The 18,456-nt window shown below is 40.8% G+C and overlaps 1 protein-coding gene across 1 annotated transcript; it reads left to right on the forward strand.

Moving 5' to 3' along the window:
- Positions 1-594: 594 nt before the first annotated feature.
- On the forward strand, positions 595-18,335 carry grhl2b (grainyhead-like transcription factor 2b). Its single transcript, XM_073463372.1, has 16 exons — positions 595-614; positions 3,135-3,324; positions 4,030-4,097; positions 5,007-5,391; positions 6,299-6,357; positions 7,054-7,210; positions 7,326-7,437; positions 11,230-11,324; positions 14,419-14,577; positions 16,703-16,778; positions 16,917-17,056; positions 17,259-17,296; positions 17,437-17,528; positions 17,881-17,966; positions 18,066-18,130; positions 18,221-18,335. The coding sequence occupies exons 1-16, from the start codon at positions 595-597 to the stop codon at positions 18,333-18,335; spliced, it is 1,857 nt and encodes a 618-aa protein (XP_073319473.1).
- The last annotated feature ends 121 nt before the right edge of the window (positions 18,336-18,456 follow it).

The raw sequence follows: 18,456 nt of genomic DNA on the forward strand, positions 1-18,456 counted from the left end.
TGTTTTCTACGAGTAAAACCTCAGTAGCTGCCCGTGTTTCCCTGTTCTCTGTCATTATGGTACCTTCAATGCCGTCTTTTCGCTTCCTTGCAGGTGAGGTGGGCCCCTACCCGCCTCTATGCCCTCCACTAGCCAATCAGAGCCCGGCTTCGCTCTCGCAGCAGCCAATCAGCGGCAGACTCGCCCTCGCCCTTCAATCCTGTCCCAGTGAAAGAATTTCAGCTAAAAAGTTGACCCGCTGCCATTAAAGCAAGCCAAGGCAAATATGATAATGCATGGCAGCAGGATGTGTTTATTTATGTCATAAACTGCGTGCAAACCGAGCACAAGACAAGCAGAGAGGTTATTGGCTGCTGGGGACAAAAGAGGTTTCACCTGCCTGCCAGGTGGAGAGACAGAGACAGACAGAGAGAGAGAGAGAGAGAGAGAGAGAGAGAGAGAGAGAGAGAGAGAGAGAGGGAGGCTGGGAGAAAAGAAGCGGGGCGAGAAAAGTCGACTTACCTGTAGCCCAACTTCTGGCAGCTCACTCACTCTATTACCTGCTCCGACTTGAAAGTCCAGTTTCACAAGGAAGAATCGTAGAGGAAGCAAAATATGTCACAGGAGACAGACAAGTAAGTGATCGAGCCAGCGGAGAGGATCTTTGATGGTTACAACTTGAAGGGAGAACACTTGACTATTCATGTGTTTTCTTTTTTTTTTTCTTCTTTTTTTTTAAATCTGTAATTAAAAAAAGAAATTTGGAGTTAATCTGTATCAGAGACAGAGATAAAGATTGTCAGTGTTTGCTTGTGTTACATTTGGAAGTGATGTCAAATATCAAAGCGCTTTTTCTTGGAGGAGAAGTTGTGAAGTCAACTTGGCGCCGTGGATTTCGTTAGTTCGCCATTTTTGTACTGATGGGAAAAGCCTCAAAGTGCAACGACTGGATTTTATAAACACTTTGTTGTCTTTGCCTGAAAATAGACTGTTAGCTCTACTTCTGCACTGCATTTGTCATATTTTCGGCCTTACGAAGGATCTGCTTGTTGTGAATGAGGACAGTTTGTGTTGCCTGTTGGCCTCCTGTGTGTGTGTGTGTGTGTGTGTGTGTGTGTGTTTTGTACCATCAGAAACTAATTTATTTATATTAAAGAAAAATTTATAACATTGTTTTTTATAGTCCAAGCTGTCAGATCAGCATTTCACTGATTATTTTAAAATGTCTTTCATAGTCTTCTTCATTTTTAATATCAGGGCAACACTTTATGACAACCATCATTAATACATGGGAACCTTACAGATAATTAAACTTTACTTAACAGTGATTTCACTGTTAACAAACAATAAAATGCTTTATAAACCATTTATGAAGCAATGAAAAGGTTTAAAAACATTTTTATATTAGCCATCATAATAACTACACAGTATTTATGAACTATTTACAGACTTTACAATTAACAATTTGCTTAAAAAACTTTTCAAAAAGCATTTTCTTGCCTTTTTTAAATTGAAATAAGTTTGAACTCAAGTTCAATTAACTCTAACTGTATCATGTATTAGTTATGGTTGTTATATGTCTGACAAAGAATCTCAAAATGTCCCTGTGTGATGTGACATAATGTGTTTTAGTTGGACCAGATCCCATTCATAATTTCATTAATTTAATTTGGAAATAACTTTTGATTATCTTAATGCAGTTGTGTGACTAATAAATACAATTACTGATGCCACTTACCTGGATTTTTAATTGAAAAAGGGCATGATCACTCATTATTTTTATTATTAAAAATTGTTATTATTATTGTTATTAGCTGTAGCTTAGTTGTAGTATTTGTGGCCTCGACACAGTTGTTTGTATTTAAATATAAAGCACCTAAAGTGTCTAAATGTGGTTGCTTGCACTCTGCAGTGTAAACAACAACTTCCCACCACTAATATAACGCGCAGTGGGAATATCTTGTCAAATCCAGCAGAGAAGAGCTGTTCAGATCATAAACATCACCTGCTGTAGATGTGTTTTGTACCTCTTCCAAACCTGCATGGTTTCCATCGAGAAGTGACCAGAGTGTGTCATAAATAGAAGATCAGTAAAAGAAAATCAGTTTGATTCACAGCTAAAGTGATAACCAAAGCTAAAGACTCAAATGTCACTGAGGCAGAGATGGTAAAACAGCGTCGTCATGGCTGCGTGGCATCTTCTTCTATGGAGGTTTACATCAGTGTGACATCACAGATTAGAGGCGGGACACGTGTTTGTTTAATTTGGCAGGTGGATCTGGCACAAGGAGTTAATGCTTATCAGAGAAACAACAATAGAACAAGCAAAATGTTATTTGAGTTTCAAACTCTTGCACTTGATATGACAGTTAAGAATATTCCTGTTGATACTGATTAATTAAAGATTAACAGTTAGAATCAGGCGCGACAATCAATCAATTAGTTAACTATTAAATTAATCAGCAACTATTTTGTAATGTTATTAATCAGTTTGAGTCATTTTTCAAGATAAAAGAGTAAAAATGATCTTACTCCAGCCTCTTACATGTGAAATGTTGTCTGTTTTTTTTACTCTTCTATGACAATAAAGTGAATATCTTTAATTTTGTGAACATTTTATAGACCAAACAACTAATTGATTAATCAAGAAAATTACACAACAGAGTAACTGACAATTAAGATAATCGTTAGTTGCAGCCCTCATATTGTTGTTACTGCAAACAAATGAACACAAGCAGACAAAATGAACTTGTACAAGGCTAACACAGTACTTCAAGAAGGTGTGGCTGACCCTGGGCGCTGTACAGCATTTTCTAAGTGCACATCGACACATTCAGAGGCTCTCCTGTGATTGGCTGAGTTCAAAGAGATGTTGTGACAACACTGCGTGTTTAACTGGTCTGTGATCTCGACTTAAGTGGGCCTAAAGAGTACAGAGACAAACCCATGTACACACACAAGCCAGGAGGGCATGAAAAGTGCTGAGGTGTCAATGTTTTATTATCAGTTAATCTGCTGATTTTTTCTTTTTTTATAAATCATTTAGTTGATATAGAAAATGTCCAAAATAATGAAAAATTTGAGCATTTATGAAGCAAACCAACACCTTAACTTGTGTAATTTCTTGAATTAAAATGTTTATCTGTGTCTGCCAGTAAGCGTCTGGTGGTGGTGGTCCCCAACGAGAGCTCCTACCCTGCAGTGCGGCGTGCCTACACCAGCGAGGACGAGGCATGGAGGTCGTACCTGGAGAACCCGCTGACAGCCGCCACCAAGGCCATGATGAGCATCAACGGGGACGAGGACAGCGCCAACGCCCTGGGGCTGCTCTACGACTACTACAAGGTCTGGAAAAACAGTCCAGTCTTAACTGTGAAGAACACAGTCTTTGTAATATTCAGTCACGAATAGAGCTGCAACAAGCAGTCGATGAATCCATTGGTAGAAGGACAGAAAATTAATCGGCATCTATTTTTCACAATAGAATAAAGGGTCATTTTGTAAACAGAAATCCAAAAAGTACAGAAAAGTCATTTAATACCATATTTATTTAGCACATTATTTAGACTTAAAGTCATTATATTGATCCAAGTGCAATTCCAACAAATAATTGGACAAAACACTGTGATTTCACCCCATTCTAACTCTAATAATCCTCAAAATACATTGTGCAGAGGCCTGAAATAAACAGCTATTTTTCTAATTTCATCAAACATGATAAATGATAGAGAATTTCTGCAACCCTCAATTCCAAAAAAGGCTCTGATGCTGCGCAAATAAAAGAGAAAACAATGATTTGCAATCCTTTCCAACCTATTTTCAATTGAATGCAGAACAAAGCAAACAAAGCTACTCAAACTTATACGTGTTTTTTGCAATTATACACTCATTGTGAAGTGAGAAGAGAAACAGTGTCTTAACTTTTTGGGGAATCAGGGTTGTATGATGTCTTCAAGAGTAAAAAGAGAAATATCAAGTGAGATTGAAAGCCACAGCTCCCCTATTGAATGATGTCGACCAATATAACACATCCTCCTTTTTTTCTTCCAGGTGCCTAAAGAGAAGAGGCTTCTGCCGGTTCCCAAAGTCATTGAAATGACAGAGGAGCAGGAGAAGAGGTCAGTGGATTTGCGTCTCAAGGTGTCTCGCTCAAGGTTGTACAGACAGAAAGAGGCAGAAAAAAATTATAAATGATGAATTTTAAAACAGTTTATGTAAGAGCTTACACAAAAAAATTTAATAATATAATTAAGATGTGTACTGAGGATCATGAGATGTGTGACTGTTACTTCTAGTATGCATGTGTAAATGTCATGGATGAGCTCTTGTGGACTGCAGCCAGTGTAAACTCGTTGAATCCTGCAGCAAGAAGAGAAAATACAAAAGATTTCATGAGATAATGTGTCTCTGCTTTGAAGATTGATAACCTGCTGCCCGCGTTTTCTCACCTGTATTAACCATTGCCAACACCTGTTTGCATCTCAGTGTGAATCTTCAAATAAAAGCAGGTGTAGAGATTGTCAGATATGTCAAGTTTAAGATAATTAAAGGTGTCCTGTGGAGTTCATTGTTACTCGCCAACAGTGATGGAACGCAACTAACATTATCTATTCAAGTACTAAGGCACTGGAGTATTTCAGTTTTTTTTGCAACTTTATACTTCCTCTACACTACATTTAGGAGGCAAGAGTGGTACTTTTTAATAAGAGTTGGTGACTGGTTGCTCTCTTAAACACAATGGGAGAAACAGGAGAAAATTTCAAAAGCTATCCAGGCACTCCAAAAATGAAAAACGCACGCAATCAGTCAATACCACCTAAAAAAAATAACGATCTTTCACTTGATTGATCACTGAATTTCTTTTTTTATGTTTACCAAAATGGATATCAGTGTTATTTTTATGTTGAGGTAGGAGAGAGAGCTCAGTGGTTTTCTTAGCCTACTAAAATTAATCATGAATGCAAAATACAGTACAGCCTATCTGTGAAACACATCCTGACTCTTATTTCAACCATCTTTTTGTTCAGGACTACGTTGCAGAGCAACCCCAACAGCCAAAGCGAGGTAGAGACCGTGGACAACCGTGTTCAGGTCCTTAAATCTGTTCCCGTCAACCTGTCGCTGAACACGGAGCACCAGGAGGCCAAACGGGAGCAGTTCATCAGCTCCACAGGGGCAGGGGTGGCGCCAGGGGACGGAGGCTCGCCGGCTGTGGCCGTGGTGAAGGCCGAGATGTATGCGCCCGTCTTCATGACGGGAGCGGGGCTTCACTACAGGGTGGAAGGAGAAGAGTCGGCGAGGGTGGTCTACGAACAGAGTCCGTACGAGGTGACCACTGTCAGTCACAGCTCGTATGTGAAAGAAGACCAGCAGAGTCCGCCGGACAGCCCGTACGAAGAGGAGAGAGACGGGGTGAGCCAAGATGCCGGACTCTGAAACAGACACAATTATTTGACTAGATAAATCGATTGATTGAAGGCGATGACAACATTTGATTCGCACAAAATCATGTTTATTCTTCCGACTTTTCTCTGATAAGTCTGTTAGACTGGTCAGTTTTACACTCTCAGGGCTTCAACACAACTTTAGCAATTTGAAAACTAACTTTATTGAACTGATCATGATTACATGGTCACTTGTAGACTATTAAAAGGATGAAAGCCAAAAACGTTAGGCAACACTACCCAACACACTATTACAGTTGAATGTCTTTGCATTTCTGGTTCTAACTTGTTGATTGTCTTTCATTCCTGCAGATGACAGTCAAAACGTAGAAAACATTAGATATTTGGTCTCAGTAAATTTGGGGTTAGTTCCCTCAAAAATGAACAGCAACTACTGCTGTCGAGACTCATTCACAGACTTAGCAGGAACTGGAAAAACTTGATCTTACGCTGTTAGTATTCTATTACTATTCTGCACACACAGTCCAAACCACAGCTGAGTGAATGATCGGGCACATTCTGGCGGTTTTAGCCACCAAAAATGAGAATGACAGCACCAGAAAACTGAACATCACTTGCTGGTGATGTTTAACAGCACATACAAAGGTGGAGTTGTTGTGAAATGTACTGGTGAAGACAGACAGATGTTTAAATATGATTCACCGAGGTTTACAAAGGGTCATTACCTAAACAGGAATCTACAAGTATTTGTTGAATTGCTTCTCTGTGTTGTCACTCTGATCGTTATTTATGACAATACTGTTTCTTTCTCTCACATTTGCAGCATTGTTTAACCAGTTCCTCTCAGGCTAAATTAACTTTTCACTGTGCCCATATAATTTCCTCTTTCTGTGTGCTTTTTGTGTTCTCGACAGAAGTATCACACACCCACCTCCCTGCCTACAGAGGACTTCTTATTTCACCAGGAGGGAGTGTAAGTCACAGAAACAAACATTTAGTTTCCTAGTTATTACATCACAATTGTTCGTTTATGTCTAACTTGCAAAAATACATTTATTTACTTAATGATGATAGCTTCAAGATAGCTTCTTGTCTTTATTTATTGTTTATATGTCTGTTTCATAGATGTAACTTCTCATTGTTTTGAGCTGTCATTGGCGTGGCATCACTTAGCCATGACAGCTTTAGTTATCTAGCTGATTATAATCTGTTTATATTGACATTAACACATTTAGCAGATACTTATATTTAAATGCATATTGCACGGCCACTGATGCAGTCGCTTCGCTCTCATTCAGCATTTTTTGAAATAGCCTTCAAAACGTAGGCCTAGGACTGTGGGTTCTTTAGGCAGACTGAGGGTAAACACAGGCATCCTTGAAAGACATCTGTTTGAAGATGGTCCCTTGACTTTGCGGTTTATTTGCCGGATGAAGTTCTTTCACCAAAACGTCACAGATTAATGTATTTTTGCAAGTTAGGCAGTGTGAAGGAGTTTGTTTACGATCCACTGTTTCTGTTCTAATACTGAATATGTGCCGTTTTGAAATCAAAACACTGACCTAAAGTGATCCGGAGAGAAATGCAAAAATGTGTGTTGTTGTACCCTCATCCCACCTTGTTATGTTTAATCACATATCATTCTCTATGTGTGTGTGTGTGTGCACAGTGACAGCTTCCAGTACACACTGGACGCCACTCGCTCTTTGCGTCAGAAGCAGGGCGAGGGACCGATGACCTACCTGAACAAGGGCCAGTTCTACGCTGTGACGCTCAATGAGCTCAGTGCCAACAAACGCCTCCGCCATCCCATCAGCAAAGTCCGGGTGAGCTGATCAATTCTCTTTCATGTCTTTAATCTTCGGCCTCAGACTGGTTGGATATATTCGGATAACTTGAGCATCATTTGATCGAGATTCATCGCCTTGTTCTCCTTCTCAGAGTGTGATCATGGTGGTGTTCAGCGAAGATAAGAACCGAGACGAGCAGCTCAAATACTGGAAGTACTGGCACTCTCGGCAGCACACAGCCAAACAGAGAGTCTTAGACATCGGTAAGACTTCTTCCGAGACTTTCTCTGTGTTTGTGTGTGAATGACGGCAAATTCTTCCGATGAATGAATCAAAACACATGAACAAGAAGACAATGACAGATTTATGTTAAGTGCTGGAATGTACTCAGCTAAAAAACAAGGCATGACCAAACTAAGAGCAAACAAGCCCCCACCCAACTGTCTGCCTGAGGCTGTTCAGCTGCCCACCATCACACACACACACACACACACACACACCTGAATCTCTTAATATCTAGGTGTTGCAGGGACACACAACATAAATCCTCTAATCTCCTCGACATTGCCTGCGAGATTGAGAAAAGCACAGATGTGAGAGAAACAAAACAACACAAACTTTCTCTCCCTGGCAGCTTTTCCCACGGACGTACGCTGCAGATCCGAGGTATCTTAAGACTTCTGACCTTTAGTCTGCCGTTTGTTTTCTGTTGATGGATTTCAATTTAAACCGAGCGTTTCTATGCCTCGTTGAATCAGTGTGTGAGAAGCTTGTAGGCGGTTTGCGTTTGACAAGCTTGGGCCTGCTAACCAGGCAGATATTCAGAGGTATGTGGGAGACTTCGAGTAGATGGGCGACACACAAACACTCACATACACACACGCCTATACACAGCTTGTTGGGACAGGGAGAGGAATGCTAGCCACGCTGTTACCTTGGCTGGTTTTGGTCTGTTGCAAGTAATTCTTGCCCAATTTAGATCGTCATTTAAATTCCTACATTGACGTGAACCGAGACAAATCAGCCTACAATTCACACACGTCTTTATATCTTCTGCAGTGTCATTTAAACCGTCATGAGGCTGTTACTGTTGTAGCAAATCAGAAAAATACAAAATTCAGATGCACCAAATTAAGTTTTCCGAAATGTTTCCTTTACTTCTTCCTGTAAAACTTTTTTTTTCTCTTTGACAGTCATGCACCTTCTGACAAGGGTTGCAAATATTAATCCCTTTGTAACAAAGAAATAGTTTGTTATTTTGGGAAACATACTTATTTGCTTTCTTGCAGAGAGTTAGACACTAACTAATCTCTCTGTTAAATATGAAGCGATAGTCAGGAGATGGTTAGCATAACTTTGATTGCATTGCATTCACTGGGAGACTGCAGAGCCCCGTTGCCCGCGTTCACTCCCCCCATGATGGTGTTGGCAAATGCTAATGAGCTAATAAGGCCACTAGCTCCACAGCTAACTGAGCTAATTTGCTACTGGCAGTTAGCTACAACCAAAGATAGTACGGTTGGGCGGCGTTTACCGAATTGGCATATGACGCTGTCCTCAGTGAAACATCATGATGGACATGGACGATGACATTGTTTTTTTGTTTTGTTTTGTTTGTGGGCAGCAGTTGTCGGTTCCTCTGGTGATTTGCTGCCATCTGTTTTTTTTTGGAGCTACCTTTAAATGCTGACCATGTCTTACAGATTACACTTTTATCACCTTAATTTTAGTATAAAACTACTTAACAAAAATTGACTCTGGAGTCAAACCATTTCTGTTGTCTTTCTGATAGATAACATGACTCTGAAGCTGCCTCTTCATAGATCCTGTTCAGAGAAAGTGTGTTATCTCCTTTCATTCACTTTCAGCATCCTGTTTTGCATTTGCCGGAGATTGTGTTGTTCTTTGTGCGTATGAGCCGCAGATTGTTAGATAGTGTGCATCTACAGCTTGACCCACAAATATTTTTCCATTACACTGACACATGTAGGTGTACACACTGATGCCTATCTGGTCACAGATATGCACACATGCTTTCGGCATGTACAAACATAGTTCCTCCAGACGGATTGCAAATGAGGATGCTGAAAAATGTGCGTGTTTTGTCCGTCCAAACCGTCCAAATCACAAAGAGAAGCCGGAATCTAATCTTTCCTACTCTACTCTATGTGTGAGTGCAGGACTGTGCATTAAGGTGGAGAATCTCCACTCAAACAGCTCAGTAGGTCAAATGACAGACCCCTCCACCCTGCTCCCCTGAGCCAGGTCGGCCTGGAGCTGGATGCAACCTGTAACCTGAAGCTGTCCAGAGAGCTGATTTGAATAGCGGTGGAGGGTTTGTCGAGATGGAGGGCGGAGAGTTCATCATGCCCCTGGGCTGCGTCACAGAGTGGACCAATTGAATGGGGTTATTCTAACAGAGGGGACTGGCTAATAAGCATGTTGCTGCCTGCCCTGCTGCTTTGTGCACCTGCTGAACAACCAGGAAGTGACTAGTGAAGCTCTACTGGCGGTTAGGATGATGGAGGAGGTCACTGAAGGAGAGAGGGGGTTCTTTGAGATCTGACCATCCGTCAGACAGATTGTTGTAGGATGAGCTGCCTCTCCAAAGACTTTCAGCTCAAATCATGTCTGTGTCATCCGGTCAGCGTCTGTTATACAGACTGACTAATACACATTTTTATAGCTGAAAACCCAAAAGGTGACTCACAGGTTAAAGCTGCCTGTATGTTTCCTCAGAGGTGCTTGGTGGATGCAGAATCCCCAGAAGAGAGATGTAAAGTATTATTCTTCCTTTCCCTCCCCCCTCCTTTTAATGACAGACATCTTTTCACCCTGTCTTCCTGTGTGTCTGCTCAGAACAACCATAAATACTTTAGATTTTATCATGTGGTTGGACGAAATAGTTCTGTTTCAGCAGCTCTAAGCCTGCCATCATTCTGTATTTTTCTGTGCCAACAAATCCCATGAAAAGAACAAAAAAAAACATTTCACACATGGATAGTTTTATTTGTTATGCACTGAAGTTCATCAAACTAAAATAATTCTGCATTTAAATGTCTAAAATGCCTCGACCTTTGTGATATATATTTTGTTGAGTTGTGTGCTCGTCAGATAGATTTTTCATCAGCAGTGGTGGTTGTTGAAACAAGTTTGTCCATTGGATCGTTTTCTGACCGTTTGTGTCTAAACAGCCAGATTACTTTACTGTGTATGTATGTTTGAAATTAGGTCAAACGGCTCCGGATCAGAGCAGAATCTGATGTGACTCCGGGTGTTTATTCCTCCAGAAGGTCTGACTCTCTCCTCCAGAGCTGGCCGGCTCTGAGCTCCTCCCCACACAAACAGTCGACAGAGTTTACAAATTATGCGTTTAACCAGAGTAAAATGGTTTTTTGTCTGGGACTATTTTCGGCTGCAGATTAATACACATTAGTAATGACTGGAGCAGGACAATTCACTGTTACTTAAAAATGGCTTTAGACATCTTTTCAACTACACTACATCAATACTATCTGTTCTTATGATTGTGTTCCTGAGGTGGCTCTCAGATGACTTAAAATAAAATCACCAGGGCGATCAAGCCTTTTTTTTCTCCACAGCATACCATTGTACCCAGCACCCTACATTTAAAGTCCCTCCAGTTTCTGGTCACACAGGTCAGCAATAGCCAGCCGATGAGCTCACCTGACTGGCTTTTAATACGGCTCTCAGAGCCAGATAGCTTCCTGTGTTTCCTCCTGTTGCCTTTGAAGCCGCTCAGAGTTTGTTTGCTGTAACAGATAAGGGTTTATCTTATAAAATTGAAGCGTGCCATTTGATTGCTTATCGTAACAAGCAATAGCTACCTACTTGTGTCATTTATTGACCAATTTTGGCTGATAGGAGACATAAGATAACTTATTTTTAGTTACAGGAAAATCGAAGTAAACTGTGGTTATGTGTAGACTCAAAATACTCATTCTGGGACAGCTTTTGAGCATGTTTTTATTGCTGGAGTTGCATGTTGTTCAAGGCTGATTGCAGAAATAAACCATCCCTGTTTGTCCTCACAGCGGATTACAAGGAGAGCTTCAACACAATCGGCAACATTGAAGAAATCGCCTACAACGCCATCTCCTTCACCTGGGACGTGAATGAAGAGGCCAAGGTACAAAACACAGATTACAGTCCCTGTTTTTCCTTTGGCGGGTCATAAATGTCACTGTAATTTTCCCAGAACCCTTCTACTATATTTACTCTGGCTGTAGGCATGTTGTAGTTGTCAGAAAAGCAGCAGGACAGGTTTTTTGTGCTGATTCAAGAATTGGCAAACAAATGGAACTCGCTTGAGAAATCAACCGGCTTTCGACTGTGACGCATGCACCAAGCCTCACTTAAAAAACACTGAATTAAATCCCTTACATTGTGTCACAAGAATCAAAAGGCAGCTTCGTTAGCGTCGACTGGCATGTTTTCGACCATAAAACTGATGTTCAGTCTTGTGTGCTTTTGCTCTGTTTGTCTTCTTTGTCTTTGTGAAGCGCACTCCTTTGTGGCCACTCCTTAAACGGAGCCACATCACTGTTTGAACTCCAGAGGCCCCCCGAGGGCCAACACACACCAATCCCCGTCCCCACCCTCTGTTGTTTGTTTTGCCCTCATTTCTGTGTGAATGCGACTGACTGTGTGTGTGTGTGTGTGTGTGTGAGTCAGTCTCTGTTTGTGTGTGTGTTATGTGGCTCTTTCATTGTAATGGCTGCCCGGGGACAAAGACGTTGCTGGAGGAAATCCAAACACACTTCTCTGGGCCAATATTGACTCTTTCCCTCTCTGCATGTTATTCTCTCTCATTCTCTTAATCTGTGTGACTATTGAGTCTAAATATATCAGGAACAGGTGTAATGCCCAGGTAGATAGTCGCACATGCTTCTCTTGCTGTAGGTCCAATGAGGAAGTGAACGAATTGTTTGATATGTCTTCATCAATTTCTACAAAATAAAATTAAAAGACTAAAAGTTAGTACCTGAAAAGGTAGATTAGATTTATTTTGGGGGGATTTAATACTTTTTAGAGCTACTAAAAAGGTCTCAGGAATGCAGGAAAAGTAGTACAACTTCTTGAAAATCCTGTAAACCTGCCAAGTAAATGGGAGTGTCCGACTTTCAGGGATGAATGTAAACAGGAGAAGGAGAAGAGGAGAATCCTCAATTTACAATATATTAAATGATTTTTCAGTAAAGGGCACATAATGTGGCTCAGACAAGTAAACCAGAGTTCTGAATATACAGTACAAGTTCTGTACTTCAGAAGAGGCCCCTTGTCAGATTCGACCATAAGAGAGGTGTGGACATAAGGGCTCAGACGCTGAAAACATGTTTAAATAGTCTTTAACATATGCGATTTTTTGAGATGTATTAGGTCAGAGTAGATCAGTAACCTAGCCGAAATTATTAATTTAAGCAAGCCTGTGAGAGATAAGGTGCGGAAAGTGATCTGTAGAACAACCTGAACAGTTTTTTACTCCTTTTTTAAAGATCTGGTTAAAGCGTTACTTACCTGCTGTCAGTTTTATTCATTGCATTGATAGCAGGGTACCAGTTTGGTTGACCGCTGCTCGGCAACATGTGATAGTTTTGAGAAATAAGGTGGCGCAGGCGAGCTGCAACTTTGTCTCTTCATTCAAAGCTGCAGAAAATTCCCTGATAAAGTTACAGCACAACTGTTGCACCAGTGTCAAACTTGTGACCGCAGAGTTTTCCTTAGACGGCTCTTTTCTGACAACCGTTAAATGTTCCTCTTTTTTGATGCATGGCCTCGTAAAACCTTGTCCAGAGAGCTTTTGTTTTGACATCTTTGCCTTTTTAATTACATTTCTATGTCTGAGCTATGCTATTTGCAGTAATGATCTGTCACTGACCACATTGACCACAAGTCTCTCTGTTAGTTTACTTTTTCAAATTAACTTCAGTTATAGTGTAATAACATGAAATAATTTTAAAATTTGCTACTAACTCGTATTTCTTATGATTTTGCTGGGTTGTGCCAGTTTTAGATTTAGGTGGCACATGCACACTACGCAGCTGGAGTGGATAGTTACGGTGGGAAAAAAATCGCATTTGGCATCAAAATTCCTTTAATCTCGTTTGTTAGTTAGCATCTCTTGGTGGAAGCTAATTTTTAGTACATTTTTAAGTAATTATGCTTGTGGGAACAAAACTGATGGGAGTGATGGGAACAAAACTGGTCATTTCAAAAAGTGGTCCCCAGTGTAAATGGTACAATTGTACTAAAATAGTCATTTCTATTGGAGTAGACTGTGTCGTGCACTAAGCTAAACATGTGTTCTCATTCATCATCAGTGATTTTTGTGCCCGGATCGTCTTCCCACATGTTCTTGGCATGAGTTAAAGGGCTCACTTTAATGGAGTTAAATGAGTCGTAAATACTGAAAATGATACGAGTCTTAAAGATGATCACTCCACTCATGACACAATGCTAAAGTTCAAGACGGTCGTAAAAACCAAATATGGAGAAAGAGGACTCTGTGCACTTAATTTAGTTACTTATTGGCAAAGTCAGGCTCACTAGACCTTCATCAGGGTATATCCCAGAGTACAAATAGCGATTATTTACATTATCGAATAATCTGCTTATTATTTTCAGGATTAATTGATTGAAAGTTTAGTTTAGAACACATATATGAAAAAATGCAGAAATACGAAACCCTGCAGTGAGTAGCAAATGTTAGCAGTGGTTGCCAGTTACTGTAATCAAAGGTTCATGTTGCCCACATAACCAAAAAAAGAAACAGCTTCTCACTAATCCTGAGTGCCGTGTTATCATGCAGTTACATGTAGTTTTGATTTCTATCTACCAGGATTTAGAGATATCTGAATCTTCTGCTGAAAGGAATTTTGTTTGTGTTTCTCACAGCATTTAAGAGACAGCTCACAACAGCCTCCGGAGATAATCCCTGTCTCTGGATAATTCATGGCTCTCACTGGAGACGTTTAGAATTTAAACCATGTCTTTGGGGGGAAAAAGCATATGAAATATGAAAGTTTAAAGGACGGAGCCCTGGATTGCGATGCAGCATGTTTTCAAAACGTAATACAAAAACATCCAAAAAGATGAGGGTTCAAGGACGGGGCTCTATTTGTGCTTGTCAATATTTCGAGCTGTTCCTCTGAAGAAAATTGCCACAACATCAAAATTCACAACCGTTTAAATCAAAGTCAAATCCTCCTCTGTGTGCTTGGCAGATCTTCATCACGGTCAACTGTCTGAGTACAGACTTCTCCTCTCAGAAGGGGGTCAAGGGCCTTCCTCTGATGATCCAGATCGACACGTACAGCTACAACAACCGCAGCAACAAGCCGCTGCACAGGGCCTACTCACAGATCAAGGTCTTCTGTGACAAGGTGAGAAATCATGTCTGTCTGTCTGTCTGTAAGGAACAATTTATACCCAGTTCAGATGCAGATACACCTGTAAGTAGGACATTTCAAAAACTCAAAAAATTGGGTTCTATCATTTCTAGAGCATATTTAAAAACAACAAATGTGATAATGAAGTACTTTGCAAGAAGATTACATGAATAAAACACTCAAGTACACACAAGTATTTAAGTTAAACACAGAAATAGATTGCACGTGAATAAAATGAATTGCAGGAGACATAAAGGTTAAACTACAGCTGCATTTATGATGATGTCTTTGACAATAGTTGTTTTTACACAAAGCTTCACCAGCTGTAGCAGTTGTGTCCTCTTCAACGATACCTCAATGGAAATAAATTTGATGCTGTCAGATTTGTCTTCTGGGTCCATGTGACAAAAGTTTGATTTAATAATGTTTTTTTTTTGTTTGTTTCACCTCCAATGTTTCTAAGATGGGTTGAGTCATTGGGATCTTTACCATTAAGTGTAAATGCTGCAGTCTGTATTGTAAATGTGTGACAGGAAGTGTGTTTTGATGGCACAGTAGCAGCATTCAGGTGGAGTAAGAGTGTTAAATCATGACATCAGTCCTCCCTCTAGTGGTCTTACCTGCACACTGAGCCTACAGATACACCTGAACATACAAACACATACAGCATGTCAGGGGGAAAGAAACTACTTTCAAGCGGGACGCTCACATTTGGAGTCTTTGCCTTCCAACAGAAACTATGTTGTTAAGATGATATGCAAATTATTTTTTCACTTTTTCATAAAAGCATGAAACTTGCACAGTTTGGGGCCCTGAACATTTTCAAAGATGGAGCCATCACGAAAATGGCTCGTGGTGGCCATTTTACTTTCTGCCATAACTGAATTATGTATTTTGCGTCATGTCTCCTGAACCAAACATGATAACACAGAAAAAAGTTCTGATGGTCAAGGATTACAATGGTGAATTCTGTTACATTGCGAGAAGGAAACTAGAGAGTCATAGTAGTCATTAGCACATTATTACATTAGATCTCAGTAATCGTGGGTCAGACCACACCCATCTTCAAACTCGGCCTTCATTTTGATCTCAACTACACACCTGTAGCCAGCCACGCTGTCATGTAATCACAGTATCTGAGAACCTCGGGCAAACTCTAATACTATCATGTCTGCATGCATGTTGTGTAGAACATTTTGTGAATTAACCCTGACAGTACAGTGACTCTACATTTAATATTCAATTCAATATTTAATATGAACTTCGCAACTACAAACAACTTGTTAATTCTGGCTCCTGTGGATTGTTTGAGCACGCCCTCCTCATATTGTTAAGATGTTGATCTTTTTGTTTTTAAATACACCTGTTTGCAGAATGCATAGCAATGAGGTAATGTATCTATTTGTGGCTATGAAAGACTGATATATATGTATGCAAAACATGATATTTATCATAACCGGTTCAGCTTTCCTGCGAGCTGTGTTGGATGGCTTCAGCAGGTTTTTAAATAGGCACCTCCTCTCTCAATGCCACATTGATTTAGGCCCATGACCTCTTTGGGGGTCTTAACAGTACACATACCATCTTGTGACGGGCTCACACCAGAACAAGGAATGTACAACATTAAACATGGTTTAGTTCACTTATTTCACCAAACTCACTTCTCTAATGTCATCTGTTCCATTGCACCATTCACGTCACAGCAGGCGTGACCCCATTGACGGATGGTCTCCAGTTTTACCTCATTTTTTATCTCAACCACACATCTGTCACACGCAGGTTGGTAAGGTCATATTGGGGGGCAGTGGTAGCCTAATCACCAACTGCTCCAGTGGCCGACAGATCAGACTGTGGTTGTACTGGGGAGCTTTCGGGTGTGAATGTGATCAGGGCGGTCCTGAAAAAGAAAGCATTGCTCTCAGTGTGTTTCTGTGTGTGTCATGTTGGGTTCAGAAGATATGATGCATTTTTGCAATGGCTCCATCTCTGAAAGTGTTCAGAAAGTGTCCCAAACTGTACAAGTGTACATATCATATCATATCATCTGGACGAGTAAGAAATGTATTGTGAAGTAGGCCACAAACTGATGAGCGCACTATGTTTTTGTCTGTTTTCTCAGGGAGCGGAGAGGAAAATAAGGGACGAAGAGAGAAAACTGTTCCGCAAGAAGTCAAAAGGTTTGAGCTGCATGAAAAGTATTGCAAGTTTTATCCTCAAAATCAGATAAACTTATGGATCCAGGCTGCCATGTGAGGACCGGAGCAGTAGGAAACATTAGTATTCATTTCACTATATTTCTTTTTGCTTGAATCCTCTTTTTTGCTGGTGTTCAGGGAAAGACGGAGGCGTCGGCGTGATAACCGCTCCCAAGAAGTCCGACACTACCTATTTCAAGACCATGACCGACCTGGAGGCTCAGCCCGTTCTCTTTATCCCCGACGTTCACTTCGGCAACCTGCAGAGGGCCGGACAGGTAGATCACCTTCACACACATTCATCTATGAACAAAAGTGGAAGAACTTGTCTTCATCTGCTGATTATACTTCAACACTAAGGTAGAAGTTGAATGCAGTATTTTTAATTAAAATCAAGTATTTTTAGATTGTTGTGTTGGCACTTTGTCATTTGTGCGTAAAGCCTTAAACTTACATTAATACTTAATACTTCATTTCCAGGTGTTTACCTTCAACACGGAGGAGATCGAGAGAGAAGGGTGAGTGTGTTTCCATTTCCATCAGCTCATACAAATACAGAGAATGCAAATTGAAGAGACATCACACAGAGAGGAAGCACATGTCACCACAAATGCAAACACAGTGCATATGTGTATGACACACATTTGTGTGTTTTCAGAAGCGTGCTGGTGAAGAGGATGTTCAGGCCATCAGATGAGGATCTGTGTCCGTCGCCTCACAAACAGATCAAAGAGGAGACGCACAAGAGAGGTACAAGATGGCTGCTGCCTCCTCTGCTTATCTTTTTAAGAAATCATCAGTGCTGACTAAATACTTTACAAGTAGCAGACAGAGCTTGGGTGGGTCTTGGCCAGCAAGGGGCGACTCCACTGGGTCCAAATGAAGTCTAATTGTATGTAAGCTTATGAGAAAATGACCCACTTCTCACTTGATTTACTACCTCAGTAAACAGTTTCCTATAAGTTAATGGTCTCAGTCACTCGTATCAAGTCTTCATCAATGCAGCATGATGTTCATTTATTTCCCCAGACACATATATATAAAAATAAGCTAAACACTGCAGCTTACACTTGAAGCTTTATTCTTCCTCCTCTCTCTGCAGTGCTGTTGTACGTCAGAAAGGAGACGGACGAGGTGTTTGACGCTCTGATGCTGAAGTCTCCCACGCTCAGAGGCCTGATGGATGCTGTGAGTAATGCTGTTTCTGATTACATGATAGAAAGCGAGTCGGAAAGCACAATTTGTTTTTCAGCAGAGCCCCTGTTTACAAACTGCTGTCATTCGTAGATATCAGAGAAGTACGGCGTGCCCACAGAGAGGGTAGCCAAAGTGTACAAGAAGAGTAAAAAAGGGTGAGTGAGAAAGCAGATTGCAATTTTAGGCCTATTTGGAGCCTCGTGCTTTGCGCATTTAATTCAACTTTTAAGTGTCTCTCGTGTCAGGATCCTGGTGAACATGGACGACAACATCATCGAGCATTACTCCAACGAAGACACCTTCATCCTCAACATCGAGAGCTACGCGGACGCCTACAAGATCACGCTGACAGAGATCTGACAGCTCCCCAGCCGACCTGAAGGGCTGCAGGTAGAGACGAGAACTGTGACTGCTGGTTGGCTGAAATCTACGAGGCTGCTATTGATTGGTTCATAAGCTGACAGACAGTATTGGAGACAGT

The sequence above is a fragment of the Pagrus major genome, chromosome 3 (assembly GCF_040436345.1).
Source record: "Pagrus major chromosome 3, Pma_NU_1.0".
Taxonomy (NCBI): Eukaryota; Metazoa; Chordata; class Actinopteri; order Spariformes; family Sparidae; genus Pagrus; species Pagrus major.

Excerpts from the sequence above, each read along its gene's own strand:
- grhl2b (XM_073463372.1), top strand. The coding sequence starts at position 595 with ATGTCACAGGAGACAGACAA. Across the intron at positions 7,211-7,325 it reads ATCCCATCAGCAAAGTCCGG|AGTGTGATCATGGTGGTGTT; the intron begins GTGAGCTGATCA and ends TCTCCTTCTCAG. Across the intron at positions 17,297-17,436 it reads GAGGAGATCGAGAGAGAAGG|AAGCGTGCTGGTGAAGAGGA; the intron begins GTGAGTGTGTTT and ends GTGTGTTTTCAG.